The sequence below is a fragment of the Branchiostoma floridae genome, chromosome 13 (assembly GCF_000003815.2).
Source record: "Branchiostoma floridae strain S238N-H82 chromosome 13, Bfl_VNyyK, whole genome shotgun sequence".
NCBI classification, from domain to species: Eukaryota; Metazoa; Chordata; class Leptocardii; order Amphioxiformes; family Branchiostomatidae; genus Branchiostoma; species Branchiostoma floridae.
This window is the reverse complement of record NC_049991.1, coordinates 4,025,375-4,052,781: the sequence shown is the minus strand read 5'-3', so window position 1 is coordinate 4,052,781 and position 27,407 is coordinate 4,025,375. Positions and strand designations below refer to the sequence as shown.

Below are 27,407 nucleotides of genomic sequence, written 5' to 3'. Positions count from 1 at the left end.
CACACGTGTGTGCTAAAACTATAGTTGAAGAACAAACTAGCTTCGGCAAGACCTTTACATAAGACCATGTCAAATTGACCCGATGTGGCATATTGTTGACTCTTTTTAATTTCCACTTCTTTGAAAGCTATACTTAATTTGAAAACGTTTATTATACTCATAATTAATGTAATGTTTTTATACGTTCAATTAAGTTTTGTCCAGCCACAGAAAACGTTCTCCTTTCAAGGATTTGTAGCATATAAATATAGTTGAAATACACGACCATTTTCGTTGTTTGTTTTGTACATGTTTATAATGGCATTCAATACGGCGAAGTTATATACACACATGGGCTTGCTGAATTTACTACGTCAATAAACATCTTATATAAGGGCAGTGTAGATGTCACGGGGCAAATTTATACTATTGAACGACACTGAAAATAAAGATGGCGGCGGTCATGCCCGTTTTTATAACGGCATTAATCTTCTTTCCTTCTTTTCTGGAAGGTGTGGAGGTACAAACCACGTCTGGGACCGTAAGCGGTCTCACCACGACTTACCAGGGGTTGGAGGTGTCTGTTTATCGGGGGATCCCTTACGCTGCCCCGCCTGTAGGACCGCTGAGGTTCCGGGACCCCCAGCCGCATCCAGGGTGGGATGGCGTACGGGACGCGACGCGTACCCCGCCCGAGTGCCCCCAGAGAAGTAACGCCTGTTGCGAGGACTGCCTGTATCTGAACGTGTATGTACCGGGACAACCACAGGATGGCAGTCTGGCCGTTATGATCTATATTCACGGTGGAGGGTTCCATGTAAGTAAACAAAATAAAAGTTCAAACAGGTTACGTTAAGCTAAGAGCGCACAAACCACCGTACGTTTTTTTTGGGGGGGGGGGGAGGCCACGTCCGCCACGTCTTTCTGGAAACGTGATGAGGAACGACGGACAAGATCAGGGAGGGAGTACGTCAACACGGAACACAAAGTTTTGCCTGCACTTTAAGCTCTACGGCGTGTCTGCGTGCTCCAAAATCCGTCGGATTCCCTATGTGTTCGTACGGAGGCGTTACTTACCACTTACGGATCCCAAAAGATTGCCCACGTTTTGGCACGTAGACAGCACGTACGTGCACGTACGGCGGGTTGTGCCCTTAGCTTAAGGTTACCAGTTTGCCTAACGTCACATTTCCAAATCGGCGCCTGGTCGGGCTGTTTGTGGAAACGAAAAATCATACGAAAAAAATATACACAGATAAGGCCCACGAATATAATTTTGTTAATTTAAAAAAGCTTCCAGGCCGGGTCCCGGTTTGGGAATGTGACGTAGGCCTTTACGGCTGAATTGTGGGGAAAAAGCATTTTCTTCTGAAAACGCTTAGACAGAACCGAATATTCAGCCCATGTAAAAAGATAGCAGTTTGTCGGCTAAAAAAGTGTGTGGCTGTATGTTATTTCTTCCCTTCATCTTTGGTGCCACGCCGGCATGTAAATATGAAGTAGTTGGCAGTGAAGAATTGCTCTAGGATGACCAATCAATGGTCACTCGAGCCTGTCTCTACATGTTTCTATATAAACTCAGCACAAAAAGTTTGGAATATCAACTTTGGTATATCATATTTCCGTTATTTCTGCATAAATTTCAATGTATTATATATCAATAGAAAGCTTGTGCAATTTTCTTTCATATGGTATCAAAGTTATTATGATTGTAAACACATGAAACGAGCTCTAGGCCTTTTACGTGAGTGGGTCACGAAAAAAAAGTGCCCAAATTTCCCTGCTTCTGTTCAACACTGCATTGTCCTGTTGATATTGGCGAGTGTGTCAGTGATTCAATCAATCCTCTTTTCACGTTACATTTGGTATACGGAACGTACAAGGTTTTAGCATACTTGAATAGAGTATATCTAGCCTTTCGGTAGTTGGATGGGAGAATCAAAGCGGAGGTAGCAAGGAGAACCGCACGCTGACACGAGTACATGTTGAAGAGTAACTTTCAGTATTTGGTGGTGCAGGCAGCGTCATGGTTCGGGGCGGTATAACCGCCATAGAAAAAAAAAATCATTCGTCATCATTCCAGGCAACTTCAATGTGGTGAAATATAGGGACACCATCCTCCATCCAGTCGCAATATCCGACGTCTTCAATGTTGGACCAAATGCCATTCTGCAAGATTACAACACCAGTCCACACAGAGCAAGGACCATTGGATGCTGAAGTACAGTCTTAGGATGGAATATGAGCCTTCTTACGGCTTATGGCTGCCACTCGATTGTTCACCTCTTGGTTCAAATTGTTTTCTTGACTAAAGAGTAACAGTAGTTTTGATTGACATGTCCTGTTTATTCACGTATCCCTCATTCACAAGTCAATACCGATGGAAGAAAATGAGCTGAATGGAGTGTTTGACTTTAGTAGGGTAATTTTGGCACTTTATCTTTGTGACCCCCTGTACGTAAGCAGGCCTGGTGCTTGTTCTATGAATTTACAATCATAAAATATTCTACTCAGATATACTAAGAATAAACTTGGATGTTCTATATACCAAACATCGGATGAAAAACGGATGGATCGAATTATTGTCACCCGCAGCCATAACAACGGGACGATACAGTGTTGAACAGAAACGGGGGAATTTGGGCACTTTTTTTTCGTGACCCACTCACGCAAACAGGCCTGGTGCTTGTTCCATGAGTTAACAATGATAATGAGTTTGATACCATTGGAAAGAAAATCATTCAAGCTTTCTATAGATATATAATGTATTTAAATTGATGCAGAAACAACAGAGATATGATCAACCGAAGTTTATATTCCAAACTTTTTGTGCTGAGTTTATATAGCACACACTTAATGCAAAGTGGCCAACAAACAACAGTAACATATGTTTTTCACACCATCGCAGGAGTGTAAGAAGTGTTATTTGAAAGGACACAACGTCTTGCCAAGAATTCGCCTGGTCCCCGGTTGATTTTAACTGCCAATCAAAACAAAAAAAATACAGGGCCCGCTCGTACCCCAAGCACTCCCGCGAAGGGGCTAGACCAGAGATTTACTAAAAGTAAATATTCCTTGTTTTTTAAATTATGACTGCAACATTAGTTCTAATTTACCTATTACCCTTATAAATTTTCCAGTCGAAGAGCTCCGGTGACCCTGACCCGACGCCCCTGGCCGTGACGGGGGACGTTATTGTTGTGACCATCAACTACCGTCTAAACGTGTTTGGGTTCCTCAGTACGGGCGATCAGGCCTCCCCTGGGAACTACGGGCTCATGGACCAGGTACGGTAGGACTAAACCTTCCTCAGACACTACAGGCCACTGGAAAAATATGAAAAAAAAATGTTGAAAATATTTTATTCATTAAGGATCTCGCGGGTGATACACCCGAATTTTGTCCTTATTACAAGACTTGACAACACATAACGGCATAGTAAAAAGACACCTTTGCAATCTGCAATCACGTAATACAATAATTCATTAAAATTACTTTGTTCAAACCACACAGAAGTTACAAGCTGTGCGGATAGAGACTTAAATTTTGATGGAAAATTTATGTCTTGGTTTGTTGTATCAGACTTACATTCAATATACACTAACAATTTTTGTCTATCTCTACCAGAAGTCGGACAATCTATTTTAAAGTGGAAACATGCTTAGGTAGCAAACGGTACTTAGGTTTTGAGTCTAAATTCTTGGTAAACTAAAATAAAGGTAAAATCTAGCCCATTCGAGCTGTCCCCGGTAACATGCAGAGTGCTTTTGACATTAGTAAAAGTATTATCTCTCTCTTTCAATGGTTGTACGTGTGTGTTTATGTATATATGATATACATATCATTTACTAACATATGTTCCTTACCCAAGCGCTTTGCCATGGTATGGGTGAAGGACAACATCCGGGCATTTGGTGGTAACCCCGACCTGGTGACCATATATGGCAGGTACTTATCAGCCAGAGTCTTCCATTCACTTTGAAGGGAGTGTTACTGTTACTATAAAAAGGAAGTAAACAAAAATCTTTCTACCTCAAAAGGTAGTATAGTTACTTTTTTACTTACATTCTGAGGCACTCCTAGATAAATAATGGATGGTCCCTTTCTACCTTACGACAGGTCAGCTGGGGGTCAGGCTGTAGGGATGCAAGTCCTCTCCCCCATAAATAATGGACTCTTCCGTCGAGCCATCAGTGGTAGCGAGGGCGCCACATCGATGGGAACCATGACCGTAAAGCCACAGGTATGACATAAATATCTGTAGGAAAACTACCTCTATATAACACGGGTACATCAAAATTTGAAATCTGATCCCTCTTCCATTAGCTACAACCTACTGGTGAGTAACAACAAAAACATTTACTAAAGGCTCCACCCCGGAGGCGTAGACAAAATCTTTTAATAGATAGATATTTACCTATTTCTGTTTTTAAAAAAGGGGGGAATTAACGAGCTGTTCACATTCTTACGACATATTGACCATAACCGGCCAGATTCTGTAGCTCAATGGATAACGGTCATTAGTGCAAGTGTACAGATTTTAATAAACTGTAATACACATTAAATTTTTAATGCTGTGACTTAGATATGTAGACACGTTCCGAGGTGTATATGGTGTCATAACGCCTGTTCCTTTGCTATAACCACCGAATAAAACCACCGAGTTAGCGAAGCGTACATGTACATCGAGGAACAGGCGGGTCATTGACGTTATTATCCTATAGTTCGCCCAATTGCAAACTCGCAAACTTCTGTATGACGCATAGATCCCTTGGTACTATACATGTGAATTCCTTTGTCGAATTTCTGAAAATTCACATTTGTTCTTTGATACATACATTTGTAAGGAGATTACAGAATGCATTTTGAAACCCAAATTTCCGCAGAAAATATTCAAAACATTGCGGTCTATGGATTTTATAACATGTTAACAGAATGAGCCATTCACCCTTGTAATCTGTACTTATTCCCTCTGCTCCGGCATATGTTTCGATTCTTTTGATTGGCCAATGCCTGCACATCCATTACTTCCTTGTGTGTATCGCTCCTTCTGAATAATCGGAATATCGATTCATTCTGACCAATCAGAATTAAGGAGCTATACACATCGGCCTGGCCGGAATCTATGTGTTACGGCGCCATAACCAACGTGGAACGGGGCCTTCTGATTGGTCCGCGGCGCCTGGCTATATGATATTTGACCTATGACCACCGCTCACAATTCTGTTTACCGCATTTGATTTGTTTGATGTCTGTATGATTACGTTTAGCTTCTGCATCAGATTGTTGTTTTAATTTTTAATTTCATTATTGTACTTAAATAGACTACAGGAGGAATAGTATTACATAATTACGTATACACTGATGGGGATCTGAATAAAACAAACAAACAAATAAACAAACAAAAAAACCTTACCTGGTATACGTAGTTTTTGCAGAGCTTCCATTTGTTCCCTTTTCGGGCCGAACACCTCGTACCAATCTTCGTCCGTTTTCGAGACATCTTTGAGTTCGTCTTGTCCGAGGGCAAGTGTGAAGTGGAAACTGTCCCTGATATCCGCATTTATGGAGGGCAGAGTTGAGAAAGCAAATTTCATTTTTGAGAAGGCAAACTCACTGCTGTATATCAAGTTTCTTGTTGTTGCTGCTGTAGTTCTAGTACAATACACTCCTTTATGACCTTTGAACGTGACATACGATGATAAGGGTTTTTCCTTGAAGTTGTCGAATTTTAAAATATGCATTATGTTATTTTCATAGAATTAGAGAATTTTGCTCACAGAAATGTAAATTTTGTGAAAGTAACATAATGTTTGGAAATAGAAGTTCTATACTATGACAATTTTTTGCATAAATTTTCTGATACTTTTTTTTCAATCCACGGCATATATATCCTTATTATTTTGAAGCTGCCTTGTACGATTTATAATTACAGTATGGCTGAAAACGTTTTTGTTTTTTTAAATGGCCGAAAATTGATGTGCGTGTGGATGCCATCAACATGGTCTTATATGAAATATATAACAGTTAACTATTATTAGTGTTCCTCTTTGGACCTGAATCTTTGCTAGTCCCGACTTATGTTCTAACCAAAATTCCAATCGTTTTGTAAAGCTGTAACGTTATGTGCAACCAAAACCAATGTCTCCATTGTTAAAATTGGTCCTTATCATTTTCGAGTACTCGTGCCTAACACGTGCCTAACACGTGCCCAACACGTGCCCAACACGTGCCAAGCACGTGCCTAACGTTTGCTTTCCATTCTAACCCTCCCACACATTGAATTTGGAGTCATGTCACAGTCTACAGGCTATAACGTTAATTTGATCACACCCATTTTAATAATGCTCGTACGATACTCCACAAAACTTGTAAAAAAATAGTTCTTTTTTGCTATTGAATCGGAGAGGGTTGGACTCATTTTCACATAAGGTCACAGCAAGCAAATGTTCTGGGTGACATCCTCTGAGGACTCCAAATATAAAGAGAGGGGGACAAAAAATGTATAAACTTTAAGATAGACATCTAAATTTTCAAGATAAACACCATAAACTTTGTAATGTTAACGTTGGCAAGAATGGAAGCGACAAAACATGGTATCACAGCCAACATGTCTTTTATTTCTGTATTCAAGATGTGCACAAAATGACCCATTTCGGTACTTTCTCGTCATGTTGACCATCTCCAAAGAGATATAGGCGTTGTAAGAGAATCTGCCGTATACCATACAATACAACGTGTTCTACAATGCATTCATTATTAAACAGCTAGCATGCCAGAAACGACGTCAGTTCAATGGAGGCTATAAGTTTTGGTCGCTTAGCGTTTTTTTTTTTCACAAGTCAACCGAAAGGAGAATATGGCTAGATAAAATCTATGGGGATAAAGACCATGAACTGTGACATGTCAGAGCCTTTAGTATAGATCTTTTTGCCAAAGTTAGACTAGAGTAAGAGCCTGGTCTTGTTGATGAGAGTTTGCGTTAACAGTTTTTTGTTGTCGTCTTCTTGTTGTAAATCTTGCGCATCAGAGAATAAACAGCAGAGTGTCTCGAATGTTTTTACAGTCGTCGCCTTGTTTTGTAGACATCGTTTCCAACCATAGTGCAATCTAGTCGGTAAAGAAACAGGTTGGATCTATTTAGATAATGTCTCAGCTCAAATGCAGCATGTAGCGGCGTTGAATCACGCTCGAACCTAATATATGATGCATTTACTTGTTATGACGGATGCGTTTTTGTATTCTTGTATATGTAACATATACTGTACGTGGCATAGGTAAGCCAGGCAGTCAATGCCAAAATACAGACATTTGTGGTTCTGTGGTCGGATGTATTATTGCCGGTGACTCAAGAACACAAAGTTAAAGTTAGTCAAGTTCCTTCCCGCACCACAGGGCGGCGCCCATCTCTCTTCATGTAGCCCTTGGGCCACACAAGTTTTTTTTTTTTTTTAATCACTACAGTAATGGGCTAGCCCACTGGTCTGTGTTGTCAGCTACCATACTCTTTCCCAAATGCTCAGCGTTGCGCAGACAAATCAGCATGTACCATTTTTAAGTCTTTGGCATGACTCGGCTGGGGATCGAACTCACGACCTACCGAATGCAGGGAGAACACTGTACCCACTTGGTTCTTGCACTGGTTATAGAGCACGACTCAAACAGATTCCTACAGCCTTTTCGCGCCTAGTTGCATGGACGTATATAGTTACGTGTCCTTGAGAGTAAATGAGTCCCAGTGCAGTGATGAATATGGATAGAGCACACCACGTCTGTTCTGTAGTTAGATGAATGATGATTTTACCGTTCAGAGTGAGTTGTGTCTGAGTTTAAAACTGGTAGATTGTCACCATAGCAGACTGTCACACTGTCTTCCAGACGTATGATGAAGTCTTAAAGATGTGACCGTCTTCCAACTTGACTGGAAGGAATACCTTGGCTGTATTTTGAGCTTCATCTGCTCACCTCAAGCAACACGAAATAACGATATTTATGCTCAGTCCATGATTGTTGTGAGTTCTGGATTTGACGAATGTTGAGATGCCGACTTGAAATCAACACAACTTCTGCGATTTGCCCTCAACATGACGCCAATCTATCTTTTGTTTCGATATGTTGAGGCCTGACAGTCACAGCTCATTGGTTCACTAGTTCACGAAGTTTTAGATTTGAAAATTCTTTGCTTAACGGATACAATATTATGCTCCCATTGCGCTGACTGTCGCTCTCACGTGCCACTATAATGTTACACATCTTGTACATATTCATATCGGCTTGCAACAGCGGAATTTGATTTGGCGGCGGGCGTCGGTAATGTTTTAGAAGTTTACCATAAAACATCTGCCACAAAATGATAAACTAAACGCTATTGATACACTCAGCTAACTCCTTTCTTTAGATTATTTTTACAAATTAGTTTTTAGTAATCGTATAATTCCTATTGGTTTGACGAGCCTACAATTAACACCACAAGACGTCAAATCAATACGCTAGACCCACCCCCCATACAAGCAAACAGTTTGACTATAAAATATCCCCACCCCCTTTAGCCTGACAACAGTTAGAAAGAATAAGCTTTCCCAGTGACGCCCACTTTGCAGACAAGCTCAATATATATACAGATATATCATTTCACGCGTAACATTCTTGCTACTCGCATAATCTTGCTTTTAATGTCCTAGCAACATAACATAAGTGTCTGCATACTGGTTCCATTTACATGTGTACCTTACACTAATGTTCAAGAAAAAATGTTAGCGTTATAAAGATTACATCACAACAGAACAACTTCACTACTAATTGCACGACAATAATAGAGAAATTTTGCCTTTCTTTACATTATGTTTTTTTTTTTGATTTTTGTGACCATGGTCTTTATTTTGAAATTTCTTGATCTCTGCTTTGTTTTTAGACATCACCAGGATATGTACATTAATATTATTTTTTTGGTTGTCATCATTTTTATGACAAATGTTCAGATATAAAACAAATCACTTGGCCAGGATGGCCCAACCCACCCCCACTCCTCTCTCTAAAAAAGGAAGAAAAAAAGACTCTCAGAACCCTCATGGTCGCCATAATTTTAGAATGTCATGATGTACGTTTTGGTTTTCTCAGACGTCACCAGAATATGTAAGTTGATAGAATATTTTGCTTGTCATCATTTTTATGATAATTGTTCAGATACAAAACAAATCATTTGGCCATGATGTCTATTACCTAAGCCAACCCACCCCATCCCCTCTCTAAACAAAAAAGAAAAACAGACTCTCAGGACCTTCAGATTTTGGGACTTTTTCAAACGAATAATGCTCCGGCACTTCAGAGGGTCAGATAGTCTGTGACTTGTAGTCATTGAAATATGTGACCCGCAAGAGGACATTTTTGAATATGTTAATGTTTTCTTATTAAATCTAAACACCAAGATACAGTAAACAGCAAGTACAGTGTACTTGCGGCTTAACCCCTAAAGTATGACATTATTCCCTAGCTTCGAGAGTACATGGTATATTGTACATGTGTGACCTGACTTTTTTTTATTACGTGATGTGTATCGAATGATATGCTACATGACATTAGGCATATTTGTAAGTATGTTTGATATATGTCCATATAGTATATCTGCGTGTTTTTTTTTTCATTCAAGTATACATGGAAGTGTGTTATATCATTTCATCAAGTAAGAAATTCTTTCCAAAACGATTTTTAGCCATCTACGAATATATGTCAGATACTGGTAATTTTTTTTTACGAAGGTCAAAGTAAGAGATTGTAATGTAATTGAATGAGGTGACTTTAAACAGGATGATACTGTATGTCTGTTAACCCTCAAACCACCGTATGGGGTCAAAACTGACCCCAGGCGTATATCGATGTGTGCCATTATGGCATTTCTGGTCGAAAACTAATTTCCTTCCATGAGTTTGTTTGTATATATGTCCTATAACTTCTTATACGTTTTTACCGAGATTGGCTCATTGTTGATTAAGTTATCCTAGAAAGTTTATGCATGGTCCAGTGGGGTCAAAACTGACCCCAGCATTTTTTTAAACAAACTTTTGCGACCCACACCTAAACTACTTATCGTAGGATCACGAAATTTTCAGATAATGATGTACATGTAAGTCAAAATTATTGTAACAACTTTTGTGCCATCATCATGTTATATGACGACATTATGACGTCATCTAGGTAATCTCGGGCGCCATCTTGGATTTTGGCTGATGACGTCATCAAATTAGCATAAATTATGAATATTGAGTCATGAAATTTACGTTGAATTTCATAAGATGTGATAAACAACTGTTATTTGCCAAGAAAACCTTAAAACTTAAATGTTTAATACAAAATTAGAAAATTTCGTAATAAATATGTCTGTCAGAATTCCGTTGCCATGGCAACATGAAAAATAATGAACATACTTTGTTCACTGAAAATGTTTGCTTTCAACATTTTCTAAAAAGTTACCAAGTTTGGTGGCCCTAGCATAAGCCATTCAGGCGCTATACGGCATTGAAGTTGGTACAGGCATCAAAAACCTCCTTCCCGGTCTGAATAGCATTGGTGCAAAATGTGGTCCTCATGATCTTTTGCATAAATTATGATAATGAGCTAGAAGTATTCTCACCTAATCATGTCAGACTGTCCCACATAGATTAATAAAACTATACATATATACAAATCACACAAAGAGTCACACAAAAAACTGTATTTGTACAAAACGTTTTGGGGTCAGTTTTGACCCCATACGGTAATCTACGTCACAAAAAAGCTACGGTGGTTTGAGGGTTAAAGGTAACGTTACATGTATGAAGTTAACAAGTCCATTATGTAAGGTTGGGGACAATAAAAAGTAAATTTTCCTACCATTTCTTTCATAGTAAGTTAGATGAACACTATAGACCAGACCAGTTGCAGACCAATTTTTTTTTTGGGGGGGGGGGTAATATCATTACACCATACAAACTTTGATGCTTCAAACTAGTGTGCTGTTATAAAGAACAGAATGGTCTAGTTTGAGTTGGTTTCAGAAAATTATCAGACCTTGTGTAACTTGTTTTGTGCAGTTCAAAAACTTTAGAATTAGGACATAACGAAGCAAATATGCTGAAAAATGGTTATTTATGTCATTCACATAAACGTTTTGTTCTCCAGAATATTTTCATTTTCGAGGAAAAAATGTTACATGATGAGCTTTTAACAGAATGGCCACTGCCATCGTTATGTATTGAATCATATAGTCTATACTTAAAGTTTTACAGCCCAAACACTGCTGCAGTACTTAATATTTTAGTGTAAAAGATAGGAGAGGATTTCTTTTCTTGTACAACAAAATCGTGTTATATGACGACTGTAGGTGCAACAGAATTTTTGTAAGAATGAAATGTAAGTTTAGAAAAAAAATTTAAAAAATATGATTTTCATAATAGTATTAAATATCATTTTCTAAAGTGAAAAACAGGCCAAGTCGTGCTTTCCAGAATGGTTAAAGATCACTGTCTTACGCTTTCTATATCTAAGATTATGGATTGATGTCAATATTGACGTGGTAAATCATTATATATTACCTCATTGATTATGCAGAGTTATTCCAAGCTTTAACAATTTGAATTTTATTGTTTCCGTCTTCTTTAGAATTACCCGCATGCGCCAAATAAAAAAAATCAGTCATTGTTTCTTACTTATCCTCTTTGAAAAGTTTTGATTAAAACGCTCTGCAGTTTCAGAACGAACTGCAAGAGGTCCCCAGTAGCTGATACAATGTTGTATATCAAGGGTATCTGCCCAAACCCACCCCTCCACCCCCCTCCCTTCCATGCAAAGACCATACAATGTAAGGGACAAGAAGTAAAAAAAAAACACAGAAGTTCTGCTGTTGTTCCAAAGGAAGCCACCAGGAGCCACCACACTCCTCACATAACAAATATTATCACTTTCCATACAGTGTTTTTTTATATTATTGCTAGTCAAAATTTCCGGAAATATAGGCAGACACACAAAATCAGTACCTTCAATTTAACAGAGGTGAAAAAGTAAAGGTTACTATCGGTCATGATTCAACAAAATGTTTTGTAAAGGATCAAGAAAGGTTGAATAAAGGTTTGCGACTTATTAGATTTTGGAATTGGTCAATATTGACGTGGCAAAAGTAGACATCTTGAAACAGAATTTCTAGGTCTTTTAGGATAACCTGTCAATAGTGTGCCAAACCACAAACGGATTCAAATGTACGTGTCAATATTTGACGTTACGAACGGTAATTAAAAACGGATATAGGTTACCCCTCGGAAAAAGGTGTTCCATGATCGGGTATCTCCCATGGCCAATAGGTGTTAGGCAGTGTGACACGGGGGAGGGACGCGCGCCGTGGTGTGTTACGTGTTCCCTGCACGGGTACCTCCCATGGCCAGTAGGTGTTAGGCAGTGTGACATGGGGGAAGGACGCACGTCGTGGTGTGATACGTGTTTCCTGCACGGGTACCTCCCATGGCCAGTAGGTGTTAGGCAGTGTGACACGGGGGAGGGACGCACGCCGTGGTGTGTTACGTCTTCCCTGCACGGGTATCTCCCATGGCCAGTAGGTGTTAGGCAGTGTGACACGGGGGAGGGACGCGCGCCGTGGTGTGTTACGTATTCCCTGCACGGGTAGCTCCCATGGCCAGTAGGTGTTAGGCAGTGTGACATGGGGGAGAGACGCACGCAGTGGTGTGTTACGTGTTCCCTCCACGGGTATCTCCCAAGGCCAGTAGGTGTTAGGCAGTGTGACAAGGGGGAGGGACGCACGCCGTGGTGTGTTACGTGTTCCCTCCACGGGTATCTCCCAAGGCCAGTAGGTGTTAGGCAGTGTGACAAGGGGAAGGGACGCACGCCGTGGTGTGTTACGTGTTTCCTGCACGGGTATCTGCCATGGCCAGTAGGTGTTAGGCAGTGTGACATGGGGGAGGGACGCGCCCCTTTGTCTCATACCGTTTCCATCGCCCGGAATCTCCCATGGCCAGTAGGTGTTAGGCAGTGTGACAAGAGGGAGGGACGCACGCCGTGGTGTGATACGTGCTCCATCTTCCGATATCTCCCAAGGACCGTAAGCACCAGGCGATGTGAGGAAGGCGATATGAGCCTCAGTGACATTTTGACCACTGGACAGGATAGCATCTGTGACATTGACGTAGGTCCTCAACCCTTGGTCAGCAGGCTGGGATACCAAAGCTGTTCTCATCCGTCTACGGGCTCTTATGCCTTCGACCTCGGGGCCCTGTCTATAGAAGCTGTTAAGCTCTGCTCTGCTCTGGTCAGCCGACCCATATTTGCCAAAGGATCTTCCGGATCGGTGTCCGGTTGAAACAGTGGTGTTATCCCGGAAGGCCCGTCGGTGCTGTCTGCTTCTCACTACATGGAGGGAATTCTCTGCAGCATTAGCGTAGAGAGGTATGTGACCGCTCTCCCCAGTGCTGTTATCCCGGAAGGCCCGTCGGTGCGGTCTCCTGTTGCTGACGACATGGAGGGAGAGCTCTGCAGCATCAGTGTAGAAAGGCATGGGACCACTCTCCCCATCATCGGGGATCACACTGTAAGTATGTCTCATGACAGACAGAGGGCGCTGTGCAGCGGCGTCATGATCTGGGCTCCCCCATGCTGTGTGCGGGAGAGCAGGCAGGGGGCGCTGTGCAACAGCTACATGATCTGGGATCTCAGTGTAGGTGGGCTCAATGGACAGGAGAATAGCCGGCAATGACTTGCAAGATGCCGTGTCATCTGGGGCGTCCCCACCGCGTGTGCATGTTACTGCAGGGAGAGAAGCTGACCGAATCACACCGGAGATGACGTCATCTGGAATCTCCCAGTATGTGTGGGGGAGACCAGGCAGAGGCCTCTGAGCAGTGGCTATGTTATCTGGGATCTCGCTGTAAGTAGGCTCGATGGAATCCAGTACAGCTGGCAATGACCTACAAGAGGCTACGTCATCCGACGCCATCTTGTTTGAGCATGCAGGTAGAGAAGCCGACCTCAGCAAGCCGGGGAAGGCAACCCCAGGTGGGATTGTCCAAATGTGTGCATCGTCGCTGGCCCTCCCACCTTCAACGTTTGACCTTGAGAACCGCAACTTCCATGCCAACACTGCAAGGGACAACACGACCAGACTGACCACTGCCGAGACAACAACTGAGATGAGAACATGATCTTTTGCGGGAGGCACCTCTGGTCCAGGTGTGGTACTCACCTGCAGTGTAGAGTTATCTACCTGTTCTGAATATGGTGTGTATTTGGTGTTGTGTAACAGGCTGCTGGAGTGGTCAGTGGTTGTGTGTGTCTGGTACTGGACCGGGGGAACGGTGAAGAACAACTCGGTGTGTTCATCTTTGGTGAGCAGAATGCAGGTGATGTTCTTTGTATAGTCATTGGTGGCGTTTGCATGGGTGGTGTGCGTTTGTCTGTATACAGACTCAGTGGTGGTAAGTGTGTCTTGTGTCTGGACAAATGACATGGCAACACCTTCAAAAGCTGTATTCCCTGTGGCAAAGGAAACCAGTCGGAAGATCGGACTTCCCACCGGGCCCATTGTTATAGCAATACCTCTACTGTATTCCCAAACCTGCCTGCACTGCTCAAGTGTGTTGAGGCCCAGTTTGGCAGCCAGAGAGTCGTCAGTAGCCAAGACAACTACAGGTGCCTGGACGGAGATAGTGCTCAGAGAACGATCCAAAGCACCGCATGATTTGCCAGGGTTGACACGTCCCATTTCGATGTTACCAGGCATATTGTTTGATGAATCAAACATCCACCCAAACAAAAGCCTACGAGTTGCCCCATTGTGTCTGGTACAGAAGATGAACCTGGGTACCTCAACAACCAACGTGGCTGACCCTTTCCTCATATTGGCAAACCGACATAGGCTCCACATCATTCCATGTGGCTTTTCAACATACACAGAGGACAACATGCCACTGCTGATATGGAGCCTCGCCAGCGAAGACTGTCCCCGAAACACATCTCCATCCAAACACGACAGATCGCTGCCCCTCAGGTTCAACCAGGAAAGCTGCAGGTGCCGGAAGGACCCAGGGAAAATGCGATTGATCTTATTCAACCCCAGGTCCATGAATTTGGTACTTTTCAGTCCCCAGAGCCAGACAGGGTCTACAACCTGTAACATGTTGTTCTCTAGATCCAAGAATTGCAGACGATCTAGGTCTGCAAAGCTCCCTGCCTCTATCTGCTCGATGTGGTTGTTGGACAAAATCAGCGACAAGAGATTCTCCAAGCCAGTGAACCAGGCCTGCTTGACATGTGTCAACCTGTTGGAATCTAGTGACAAATCGAGAAGATGGGTAAACCCAGCGAATGTGCTGTTCTCCACATCAGTGACCTCGGCATCTACCAAAGCCAAGGCGCGAACCAGAGATTGCTTGTTGAGTGGTGTCAGGCTCTGTGTCGATAGGACATAGAATGGGTATCCTCTTATTGCCACAGCCAGTTTGGCCCCAACAAGACAAGAAAAGGGACTTCCAGAGGCAATACCCATGTTTGGGATCTCACACTTGACACATGCATGTGTGCTAGGCGTAACCATGACCGAACCTCCCGGCTTCCTTGTTTCAGGCACACACTCTAACCATTCAGCGGTCTTACAACCAGGCAAGCTCTGGCCATTTGAATCACCACAGACCAAGAGAAGCAAGAACAACATGGCTGCGCTCTCCTTCGCACCGCCTCTTTGGTACATTCTGTCGGTTGGATCTAAGCCTTTCATCCGAGAGACCATTTCTCACTTACCTGTAGTTTGTGTACTTAGCCCACAGGTCGGTAAGCCTCAGTGACGAGCTGTCGGTTTGCTCAGCTCTTCTCTCCTTGTGGTGAATGTCGGTACGTAACAAGCTTTGCACCGCCGGCTGTTGGCGGCGTCAGTACGTACACTGCGTTTATTAACCAGACTTATTACTTCGCTTAGTGTTATGTTTATGTATCTACGTCCTTGGGAAGCACTGCGGTTGACGTATTAGGGGTTGTTATTGTAAAAGAGTTGCGCAGAATCAAGCTTAGTGTTATGGTTATTCATATACGTCCTTGGGAAGCACTGCGACTGATGTGTTAGGGGTTGTTATTGTACAAGAGTTGCGCAGAATCAAGCTTCCTGATATTCAGACTAATCTCATGAAGTAGCTAATGACTAGTCAAAGCAATAAAGGTCGCTGAACTGTTTACTTGCTGAATCAGAACGATTGGTACTAGGGCTAGGTACCAGTGCGGTGTAACGGTACAAAACCGTTTTTTTTTACTGGACTGGTCCAGAAAAACCGGATATGACAAATTGCTTAGACCTGATGTTGGACCTATTTGAAAATGAACAGGTTATATGATCAGGCATCCACACGTTTCGGGGCTTAGCGGTCGAGAAAAATAACAGGAGCGAAATAGAGTAGTGTCTACAGTCATTTCTACCACGTTTTACAGTCAATGCCAATGGCGCAGAGGCAAAATGCCAGTGGGAGACGAATACTCCACAAAACAGATTTCTTTGTGGCAAAATGGACCATTGTTTTGAGTATCGTCTATTTACAACTTCTCACAGACTGAATCAGGTCCAGGTTTAGGTCCGAACCTGGACCTGATCCCCTGGACCTGAACCGGACTTGAATTTTCTGTACCAGTGCCCACCCCTGATTAGTGCAGTACAGTTGTGCAGTACAGAATGCTTTTTTGGGAGGCAAATGTACATTTTTCTGACATTGCGTAGCAATTTTGGTCAGATTGGAATTAAGTTGTTTTATGTCTTGTTAAGGATCGTTTTTTCATCTCATTTTGTGTGTAAATCCACGAAGTCACCTCCGTATCCACTCCCATGGTGTTCTGCTAATTCCCCTGTCACATTACGCGAAATCCATTGGACGACGATTCTGCGAGCTCTAAATTACATTTTCGTGAGTCAGACGTCTGCCGTTTTTTTTTTCGGGTTAGCCGGCGATTTTTAGGGGTCGTACGATGGTCGCAGTGCACGAAGCATGTTCTTAACACAAGCGACAAGTCGCCGGTGATCTCTGAGTTCGCAGAGCTCGTTATACCCCCCTCACATTAGGCGAAAATCGATCGGACGACGAGTCTGCGAGCTCTTAATTAAGAGGAGGCATGACCCTGATGCCGTGGATGAAATGACAGAGTTCCCTCCTTCCCGTCAGGGTCATGCCTCCTCGTAATTTAGAGATCGCAGACTCGTCGTCCGATGGAATCGGGCATAATGTGAGGGGGGTATAACCAAGTCACCTGCAGATCGTGCAGGTCGTGCAACTCAGATGGCGAACGCACGTCAGTCGGGAGACGTTCGCCCGACTTATGCCCGACTTACATTGGTTGGCAAATATAGAATTTCTTTGAAATTTAGGATAATTGTGACATTGTTGCCCCTGTGGTAGTGTGTAGGTTGCAATAGGCTTTTAGGTCTTCCTATTTTTTTAATTTCTTTTCCTTGTGAGGCTACCAATTTCAACTTGTTGAAGACTTCTGTATAGCCTATATGCCTACAGTAAGATTTGCACACCGGGCCTTTTTCTTACTCTTTTACGACCCCCCACAAGTGCGATGATACGATGGTCCAAATTGCTGGATATTGATAAAAACGTATTATGCAATTGTGTCCCAAAAACCTAGCTTTTCACCTAGGGTGAGGGAGACGACATGTTGGTTAATTCCTGTTGACCTTTATCCGTGGGTTAACATATATTCCTTTATCTAAAATCAATATTTATTCATTCATGTCGCAAGTTGCAATGTCAAAAACTATAAAGAAATACTAAAGATAAGGCAAATTTTAAACCACCATTCATCGCTTTGATATCGCTAGATAAACTGTTTAAAAAAAACAACGGATTCAGGTTACCCCGCAGATAAAGGTTAAGTTAACTATCGTTATCCCTTTTAGGACACCGCGATGGCTTTAGGTGCAGCTTTGGGCTGTGACACTAGCAACACCGCCGCAATGGTGGAGTGCATACGCAGTAAGGACACGAACACCGTCTACTCTGCTTCAAGGTCCAGGGACATCTCGGCCCCACCAGATTCTATTTACAAGTACGTAAAATTCTTTTAACTTTGTGGCGTCGACTGACAGATTTAGTAAGGATAGTGGACACTAGATCGAGGGTTCGAATCCTGCCATTACTAACAGAATAAAGGTCACACAGAAAAACCAATTCCATAGGGAATACTCATGTAAAAATTCCACGCATGCCTATGGAAAAATTCCACGCATGCCTGCGGAATTCTGGGAATTCTTGTCAAACGGTCGCACACTATAAACATTAGGCTCGCCAAAAATTTGAATAAAGACACTTTTTACGGCTTACCTCACCCTACCAAGTTGTAGAAATGGGAACCTGATTTCTGTCGGGGAGGTAATTAAGACTATGGAAGCAAAAGAATGGGCTTAGCCTTCCCGTACCAAGCAGTTGAAACAATGGATAACAACGGAATGACCCTACGCCATCAAAAGGCCACCGTGGAAAGAGAGTGGAAGCTGTCTGAAACCTCTGTGTCCAAATTTTATCCAATAGCTTCAGTAACTGTAACTTTGCATATCTTGTTACCTATATGTCTTACTTTAATCGACGGACTACATGTACCTCATTGTACTCACGTACCTTTATTCTTTAACTTACAACTGAGTAAGATTATACCAGTGTGCATTTGTCGTTCACAAAGCAATGGACAAAATAGACAATTCTCTCATCTAAGGTTGCACGTGTTAAATCAGTGAAGTTGTTATTACACGTACACGTAATAAGTTGTTGTAAGTCATTTTGCCAAACCTCGTGAGGATTCGGGTGACCTGGCGATACTTTGCTCCTATTGGCCAACGCGGTCACAGATTACCAGTGATTACCAGTTCAGCACCCATTGCGGGTCAAATGACGTCATGTGACGTCATATCTTAAGGTGGTATCTCACTGCACTTGCGACACTGCGGGGTTCGCTCACTGCGGCACAATTTGTTATTTTCTCGGATGTTTTATAATTTAGATATTGCGAAATACGTAAAAGTATGACTTAAAAGACGACAAAATACACAAAACGTAAGAAAATTCGTTCTCTGAAATTGGATGAGTATCTTTGGAACCCCGCAGTGCCGCACCGGTTCCCCAAGCGCAGTGAGATACCACATTTACCTTCTCCTGTTGTCCGGATGTCTCAGGTTTGTGCCAACCGTAGACGGCGTCTTCCTTCCTAAGACTCCTCAAGAGCTGCTCCTCGAAGGAAATTTTGAGAGGCGGGACTACATGTTGGGTATTGTCAGCAGTGAGGGTTCGGTGTTGGGCACCTCCACACTCAACTCCATTCACACTCAAGCGGACTTCGAAGCCGTGGCAGCTGACAAACTAAGAATTTTCGAAGAGAATGCTGCACGGGTAAAAACTGAAAGTCTCTTTTATTTTATGCAGGTTTCAAATGTATTACAAAAAACGCCCTGAATGTACTCAAAACGTACTTCATTTGTTTGTAGTTCTTACAACAATCATATTGCAAACTAACGCTGCTGTTACATTCGTCCTATACCGTCAACCAACAAGGAGCTAAAACAGCATTTGCAGTAAAAAAAACGGTTGAATTCTTCGTACGACACGACTATCCATTGCAAAGACTACCCTCGATTTGCTGTCGTACGGCAATCGTACGACTGTTGTATTACGAATGTGACCAATCCCAAATTAGGCAGTTTATTCGCTTGATTTTGGTGAACATTTTTATTCGATAAATCTCCAGTGACTTGTCAATATTCATGGTTTTAAGTTGAACTTTTTTCACTAGGTGACCCAGACCGTGGTTAGCGAGTACGGTTCGGACGGTCACGGTAACCACGGCATTTCTTACGCCGAGCGCGCCGCCAGGTTCTACGGTGACTGGCGGTTCGCCGTCCCGCCTATTGAGGACGCCGCGGACTACTCCCGCTACCACGGGGGCACCTACTTCTACTACGTGAGTCAGATGCACCCTACTCAATATCGAATCTGAGTTTACAGGGCACCTGTATGTTACGTCAGAACTTGTGACGTCAGATGCATTCGCCATGTTGCTTGAGTTTGTAAATCCAAGATGGCGATCGGTCATTTAGTAGCGTAAACGACTATTCATTGTCTAGCATATGCAAAGTCGTTAAGAAAGAACAACACAGTACATGCTTCGGGATATGCACCAAAGTCCCGCAGCATAATGTGGTGTCTGTCTAGAGACTTTGCAGGATATATAGCTCACGGTAACTATTTTTCAGGAGAGCTGTAGGATATCATGCAATATATGGCGAGATATTTCACGAAATCCTGAGAGGTATCACGCAAAATCACGCAAGGTATCCCGCGCAATATTATCGAAAGCTATCCAGCAAAATCCCGCGACTTTTACCGCGGGATATAAAAAACTCTATACTGTAGTGCAAAAGAAAAAAAAAAGAGGATAAAACAAGATATATTCAACCAACCAACATGGCGGACACTAGACTACGTCATAATCACGTGACGACATTTTCCAGTTCGCCCCCCGGCCGTCCTTCTCCAGCAGACCCTCCTACATCCAGGCGGCACATGGGGACGAGAAGTACTTCCTGTTTGGGCCGGAGTATAACGGAAAGACCGTGACGTCAGTGGAGGTGGAGCTCAGTACCCGGATGATGGTATACTTTTCGAATTTCATGAAGACTGGGTAAGTTTGCGATAAAGGTTCCTCTCAAAGCTCAGTTCAATAGTCGAAACTCAGGTGTAACACTAAAGAAACATACCCAGCAGAACAGATATCTTCTGTGTTTATCTTCAATTTTTTCCTTAGTCAGAGGGTTTGTTATGTTTGCTTTGGAGGATATATATCCTTATCGCCAATTGGAGACTGTGATTCCAATGTGTTTGTCATGAGTTTCGGGGTAATCAATCACTCCTAGGAGGAGAGCATAGCCGACAGCAGGGTGACAGGTCCTAATGTGTTTCTGTGGGTGGAGCAATTGGTCATGGATATTACTAGCTATGTTTTCCATTAGGTTTCACATGTGTCTCCTTCAGTCATACATTGGAATCACAATATAAAAGTGCCCGGTATGTGTCTACTGTATGACTGAGCTTTGCTTTTTCCAGAAACCCCAATCGCCCAAACGCCGTACCGGTGACATGGCCAGCCTACGACGAACTTGGCCGCCAATATCTGCAACTCGGCGGCATGTCGCTCAGCAGTGTCACGTCCGACTTGTATCCTAGACAGAGGTTCTTCTTGGGTCAAGTCATCCCTGCCATGATTTCGCACAGTCACAAGGCAGCACCCGCCATGACGCCAACGAAAGAACCTGCGACGACTGTTGACAGCCATAGGAGTACCACGCCACCTGGCGGAATTGCAGCGCTACTGCAGCAGCTCCAAGGGACCCAGTATGCGTTGGTTGGCATTATCATCGCCTTGGTTATGGTTTTGTCCGGGTTAGTGTGTATTGTAGGCAGGCGACTCGGAACCACAAAGAAGCTCGTCACAAAGTCGAGTGATGAGAAGACAATGTCTTACCACAATGGAAATATTGACACCTCACTTTGAAGCCATATAATAGGCTCGTTCACACTTACGAATACGCATACGCGGCGACAGGATACGTAGGTAACATTTCAAAGGTGAAAACCCTTTAGATATAAACAGAACACGTCTGGACAATGTTCTGTAAATCGTGACAATGGTTATAAGGAGAACTGTTTACAAGTCAGGGGCCTTCACCTTTGACATATTACCCACAATTCCTGTCACCGCATGCGTACTAGGAATGCATAGTTGATGTATTATGGGTAATATGTCAAAGGTGAATGCCCTTGATACCTAAACAAAATATCTCTAGGGATGTTATGAAACACGGACTAGACAAGAACTGTTTAAAAATAAGGGGCCTTCACCCTTTGACCCCGCGCTTCCGCAGTTCAAATTGTGAACATTTTCTGTAGAATTTGGTCACATCGTAAGCCACTGACCTGATGTTCCAAAAATACATTTTTTTTCAAGGCTTTATTCGTAAAACAAACAGTACATTTGTAAAAAAAAACAGAGTATCTAAGCTACTATTGTACATGGAGTAATTCGAAGTACTAGTGTCCACTGTCGTATAAGTAAGAGTACCTTTCTTTGGCACAAATGGTAAAGCGCATGGAAAAGGAATCTTCGTCTATATAAGCAGTTCTCTCATGTACTTATACAGTAACAGGTTATATGTATGACCACTATACACCACATGATTGCCACAATTGTCATGGAATAATTAATAGGAATACATTTGCTATGTACGTGCAATAGAAATGTAGTGATTGAAATGGTAGTACGCTGACATTCATAGAAATTCCTTCTTCTCAATTTTGTTCATTCAGATCAGACAGTAGAAATAAGTATATGTTTTATTTCCCTTAGTCGTTATTTTGTCTAAAATTATCCTTTCAAACAGATTTGTGATTAAATAACCACTCAATAATACGAATGTATAATGTCTTGAATACAAGATTCCCTGAAACCAAATATATGGTCAAATTTGATGTCAAATCCGGAAAAGACATAATTATCGACAGAGAAACAACAGAAGTACATCAACTTTTGGAACACTGTAATCATGAGGCTATGTATTAAACATAGTTTAACAGCAGTTTGGTGTTTATTAGATATTTGTTCTAATGGCTCAGCATGAGTATGAGAACCCATTGTGGACGTCTATTTGATATGGTATCACACACTTGACACTTTCAATTTTTATTTCTTTATATCATAAATGCTGTGCAATACAGGCAAATAGTAATTTACAAGAATCATCATTTAGAAATATGTGCATATTGATATACTAATACTCGTATATGTAAAATCCTGTGCAACAGAAGTATAAATGACGACTGAAGTGATCTATCAACTTTCAGTCGTATCAGAAAGACAAACTATCAGCTCGCTTCTTATTGGGTGACCCAAATCATAAGATATATGTTGTTTGGGTCTGGAAACTTCGCTTACGATCCCCTCGCTGTCCATTATTCTGTAGAAAAAAAGCAAAACCAAATGATCAGAACATTATGTGATAGGATCAATTAAGATGCATAAGCAAACTGATTTTTGCAATTAAACGATGTGATTTTGAAAACATAGGTTTTATTGCAAATTCATGCCCATGGGGCTAATTGCAAGTGAACAAATTCAAATACATGAAGTGATGATTGAAAACAGGTAAATAATCTAAAACATACAAAGATTAAGTTTAAAGTTTACAGACTAAAAGAAAACTGAATAAGTTTGGCGTCAGTAGGCAAAGGGCGTTTCACTTACCATCCTGACAAGGACGACAGTCTAACACATTTGTTCCGTGGCTGTCTGGGTTCATCGTACCAACAGGGCATGGTGAAGGTACAGCAGAACCTGTAAGTAACAATCATACTTTATAACTCTATACACCTTTCTCACGCGGCGGCCATGATAGATCTAAAACGAGTTCAATGTGGCAAACAAAAGGCTGTCCATCATAATCAGCAGTTCGACCAATGGTAGCCTGCCAATTAGGAAATCGACCAATAAGTGAATGGCTGCAAATTCGTTAAAAATTTGCATTATTATGTTTTTATTTTGCATCTCTTAGGGGACCATGGGGTCAGTCTACACTACTCTAAATTGCTACATCTTTCGGTGCATAACACTTCTTGTAATATCTATTATTCTATCTTATATCATGAAAATTCGTGTGGTTTGGGGGAAAACTAAATGGGACCTGATTTTAGAAATAACTTTTGTCTGTTTGCCTCATTGACCTCTTCTTCGATCTATCATGGCCGCCGCGTGAGAAAGGTGTATAATCAAACGTTTCCCCAATGTAGTGCTGATAGAATTGTTGACTTTCATTCTACACGTTCTGAGATCGAATCCCGAACTGGCTTTAATGTTATGCACTTGAGAAAGGCACATTATACCCATATCCCGACTTGATCAATGGTAAAGAAAGGTGCACTCCCGCTGCACTTGCGTCACGCTTGCGTCACTGCGGGGTTCAAATGATACTCATCGAATTTCAGAGATAAAGAACGAATTTTCTTCCTTTTGGTGTATTCTGTCGGCTTCTAAGTCATATTTTTACGTATAGCGCAATATCAAAATTATAAAAAATCGGAAAGAAAATAACAAAACAGTGACGCAGTGAACGAACCACGTGGTGACGCAAGCTTGACGCAAGTGCGGTGAGAGTGCACCTTTAGGGTCAACGACTTTGAGACTGTAGGTTCTAACAAGGCCCCAGTGTTATGTTGTACCCCTGGGAAATGCACGTTTCACCTATTTCCTTACTCAACTCATGGTAAAAAGGAGCACCTAAGCTTCAGTTTATAGTGGTGTCCTCTCGGATGGGATGTAAAGCCTGTCCTAGTGTATAAGGATAGGCACGCTGCCTCATGCATGTTAAAGAAACCACCACCAACATGTCAGAAAGTGTAGAGGTCCTTCCCAGTGTGAGCAGCTTACATGTAGCTGTGTACTTACTGTTTAAAACAAGTGTGTCGTGCTTAAAGTTTGTTTACCATTCGGGAGAAGCAAGCAAACAAACAAAGATTGTGTAGAACATAAATCATATATCGACCCAGACGTTACCTTCAGGACAATAGTACCCTTCTGGGCATGTACGTTAGAGTCATAGAATCTGTGTCTCCCCCCGTCTCTGTTCAATTTTGTTCACCCTGTTTGTTCTGTAAATTCCCATCTTTATTCATAATGCCGTTTAGCCCAACACAGACAAAGTTTTGTATCAAGCATTACCTGTTGGACAGTAGTGTCCTTCTGGGCATGCGCCGTCGATGGGTGTTGGTGAGTGGGAACCAGGTATGCAGAAGTAGCCGGCACTGCAGGGTCCAGTTAGGGTCTGCAGTCCGGCTCCACTACAGTACTGACCAGCCGGACACAGCACACATTCAGACACACCTGTACCGAGGCTGACTGGGTTCATTGTCCCGACCGGGCACGGTGTAGGTGCGGCGGACCCTATGATTATAAGCAACAAATAGTTATCATTCCAGTTTTGTTTCCATATCAGTACCATGGCATATTTATCAATTTCGGTGACAAACATCCTTCCATATATTTACCAATGCATGGCACCGTTTTAGTCAGAATATCACCATAGGGTCACGTGTTAGAAGCAAGTGGGTCAACTTTCCTGAAGAATGCCAAAAATTGCATCGGACTGTCACTACTACTATAGGTTTAAAAGACATCACAACAATTCTAGTCGCTTGTAATAAGCAAACAATGATTACTGTTAGCTCTATAGCCATAAAACTACATAAAAGCATATTTAGTTTTAATTCTTATTGATCAATGTGATCTAAATGAGACATGGAGACTTATGAGTTAAGCCTAAATTTGTTAACAGAATGGACCAGTCTACGATAGAGACCCGTATTTACATGAAGTGGGTCGTAAGTGCCAGATAATCTGCGTCGTCCCCGTCTCTGTTCAATCGTTCACCCTATTGGTTTTGTAAAGTTCAATCGTTACTCATACTGTCATTTATTAACGCAGATGCAGTTTCGTGCCAAACATTACCTGTTGGGCAGGTTTTGTCAGATAACCTGTGTCACCCCCGTCTTGATCTGTTCAATTTTTCACACTGTTGGTTTTGTAAAGTTCAGTCTTTACTCATAATGTCACTTATATGTATTATAACACAAATGAAGTTTCTTGCAAAGCATTGCCTGTTGGGCAGTAGTGTCATATAACCTGTTTCGTCCCCTGTCTCTGTTCAATCATTTTTTTTTTTTTTTTTTTTTTGCTTTTTAAAGTTCGGTCTTTACTCATAATGTCATTTATCAACACAGATGCAAAGCATTACCTGTTGGACAGTAGTGCCCTTCTGGGCATGTGCCATCGACAGGTGTGGGTGACTGGGAACCAGGTATGCAGAAGTAGCCGGCACTGCAGTGTCCAGTTGGGGTCTGCAATCCGGCCCCACTACAGTACTGACCAGCCGGACATAGCACACATTCAGACACACTTGAACCGTGGCTGACTGGGTTCATTGTACCAACCGGGCACGGTATAGGTGCGGCAGACCCTTTAAGTATAAGTAGCGTTTAGTTATCATTACAAGTTATATTCCAGTTTTGTTTCCAGATCAGAATGATGGCATTTAGATATTCATCAATTTCGGTGTCAAACATCCTATTTCGTGCCAACCTGTTGGGCAGTTGTGTCAGATAACCTGTGTCGCCCCCCGTCTCTGTTCAATCGTCACATTTTTTAAAGTTCAGTCTTTACTCATAATGTCATTTATCAACACAGATGCAGTTTCGTAACAAGCATTACCTGTTTGACAGAAGTGTCAGATAACCTGTGTCGCCCCCCGTCTCTGTTTAATTGTTTACTCGTTTTTGCTTTACGAAATTCAGTCTTTACTCATAATGTTATTCATCAACACAGATGCAAATCATTACCTGTTGGGCAGTAGCATCCTTCTGGGCATGTGCCATCGACGGGCGTGGGCGACTGGGACCCAGGTATGCAGAAGTAGCCGGGATCGCAAAGTCCGAGTGGGGCCTGCAGTCCGGGCAAACTACAGTAGTAACCGGCTGGGCACTGCACACATTCAGATGCATCAGCCAGGCCAATTAAGTTGCTGTAGGATCCTGTAAGAATAAATAAATTCAAGATTTTCCTCATTAAGCATGCAAATTAAGTCCCAATTTGCATAATCTGAACTTCATTGTGGACATCTTTGCTAACGGTACCTGCATACTGAATATCATGGAAATCCATCGTTCCTATGTTCCGTTATGCTCCTTGGGAGATTTTGACAAAAATGCTCCTGCAGTTCCAGAGCAAGCTGCCAGGGGACCCAAACCAACACCACCTCTTCATTATATCACATGCTATCTGCTATTTGAACAGAACCTACACAAAGTACAATGTATGATACATTCAGTCACTTTGATGCACCTGCATTATTTTCAAACTTCGTTATTCTGATAGATAAACTGAATCATTTCGCGAAAACTTTTTCTTCACACTTTTTTGTCTTCATTAGAAAAACAAATTCTGGTTCAGTCACCGTGCACTGTCGAGCAAACCATACGTTAAATTTTACTATCACTCATTAACTAGATAACTAACCGATCGGACAGGGAATTTCCTCCAGGGCACCAGTGGGACAGAAGTGCCCCACAGGACAGATGTATCCCATGATACCATCGGTCGGGTTGGGCACGGTTGAGTTCGGGAAGCAGATGTAGCCTGGGTCGCAGGGCCTGCTCACGGCTGTAAAAGGTTAGTTTTGATGCATTTAGGTAAGTGCTCCTTGCTGCTTTGGTCATGGACTATGGTTTAGGCTAAGTATACGTGTTTTCAGTAGGTATACAAGGAGAAAATCCATTTACTGTACAGTATACACATACACACAAAAGTAGAGCACCCAGTATACGCTA

General features: G+C 42.3%; 3 protein-coding genes across 4 annotated transcripts in view; 2 read left to right on the top strand and 1 right to left on the bottom strand.

Moving 5' to 3' along the window:
- The first annotated feature begins 430 nt into the window (after nt 1-430).
- Nucleotides 431-3,961, top strand: LOC118429358 (carboxylesterase 5A-like). The gene is made up of 3 exons (XM_035839839.1): nt 431-796; nt 3,120-3,266; nt 3,851-3,961. The coding sequence occupies exons 1-3, from the start codon at nt 431-433 to the stop codon at nt 3,959-3,961; spliced, it is 624 nt and encodes a 207-aa protein (XP_035695732.1).
- A 205-nt stretch (nt 3,962-4,166) lies between these two features.
- Nucleotides 4,167-22,446, top strand: LOC118429577 (acetylcholinesterase-like). The gene is made up of 6 exons (XM_035840114.1): nt 4,167-4,222; nt 17,891-18,039; nt 19,160-19,373; nt 19,774-19,941; nt 20,492-20,661; nt 21,084-22,446. Exons 1-6 carry the CDS (start codon nt 4,196-4,198, stop codon nt 21,529-21,531), a joined length of 1,176 nt encoding a protein of 391 aa, XP_035696007.1. The 5' UTR covers nt 4,167-4,195; the 3' UTR covers nt 21,532-22,446.
- Nucleotides 22,447-22,558: 112 nt separating this feature from the next.
- Nucleotides 22,559-27,407, bottom strand: part of LOC118429581 (putative white-brown complex homolog protein 30) — a 5,980-nt gene continuing 1,131 nt past the window's right edge. Inside the window, exons 2-7 of one of the 2 annotated variants that reach the window (XM_035840122.1) lie at nt 27,097-27,240; nt 26,421-26,612; nt 25,820-26,041; nt 24,748-24,969; nt 23,278-23,367; nt 22,559-22,990 (exon numbers count right to left, since the gene is read on the bottom strand). In XM_035840122.1, coding sequence (XP_035696015.1) covers nt 22,986-22,990; nt 23,278-23,367; nt 24,748-24,969; nt 25,820-26,041; nt 26,421-26,612; nt 27,097-27,240 — 875 coding nt within the window. In that variant the 3' untranslated portion in view covers nt 22,559-22,985. The remainder of the gene's footprint in view (nt 22,991-23,277; nt 23,368-24,747; nt 24,970-25,819; nt 26,042-26,420; nt 26,613-27,096; nt 27,241-27,407) is intronic. The other variant, XM_035840123.1, reaches the window with a different exon arrangement.

What these genes read in the sequence shown, in the direction of transcription:
- LOC118429358 (XM_035839839.1), top strand. Translation starts at nt 431, where the DNA reads ATGGCGGCGGTCATGCCCGTTTTTATAACGGCATTAATCTTCTTTCCT. An exon ending in TTCACGGTGGAGGGTTCCAT is followed by an intron (nt 797 to 3,119) that starts GTAAGTAAACAA and finishes TAAATTTTCCAG; the next exon opens with TCGAAGAGCTCCGGTGACCC. An exon ending in ACTACGGGCTCATGGACCAG is followed by an intron (nt 3,267 to 3,850) that starts GTACGGTAGGAC and finishes TCCTTACCCAAG; the next exon opens with CGCTTTGCCATGGTATGGGT.
- LOC118429577 (XM_035840114.1), top strand. Translation starts at nt 4,196, where the DNA reads ATGGGAACCATGACCGTAAAGCCACAG. An exon ending in CCACCAGATTCTATTTACAA is followed by an intron (nt 18,040 to 19,159) that starts GTACGTAAAATT and finishes CGGATGTCTCAG; the next exon opens with GTTTGTGCCAACCGTAGACG. An exon ending in GGGGCACCTACTTCTACTAC is followed by an intron (nt 19,942 to 20,491) that starts GTGAGTCAGATG and finishes GACATTTTCCAG; the next exon opens with TTCGCCCCCCGGCCGTCCTT.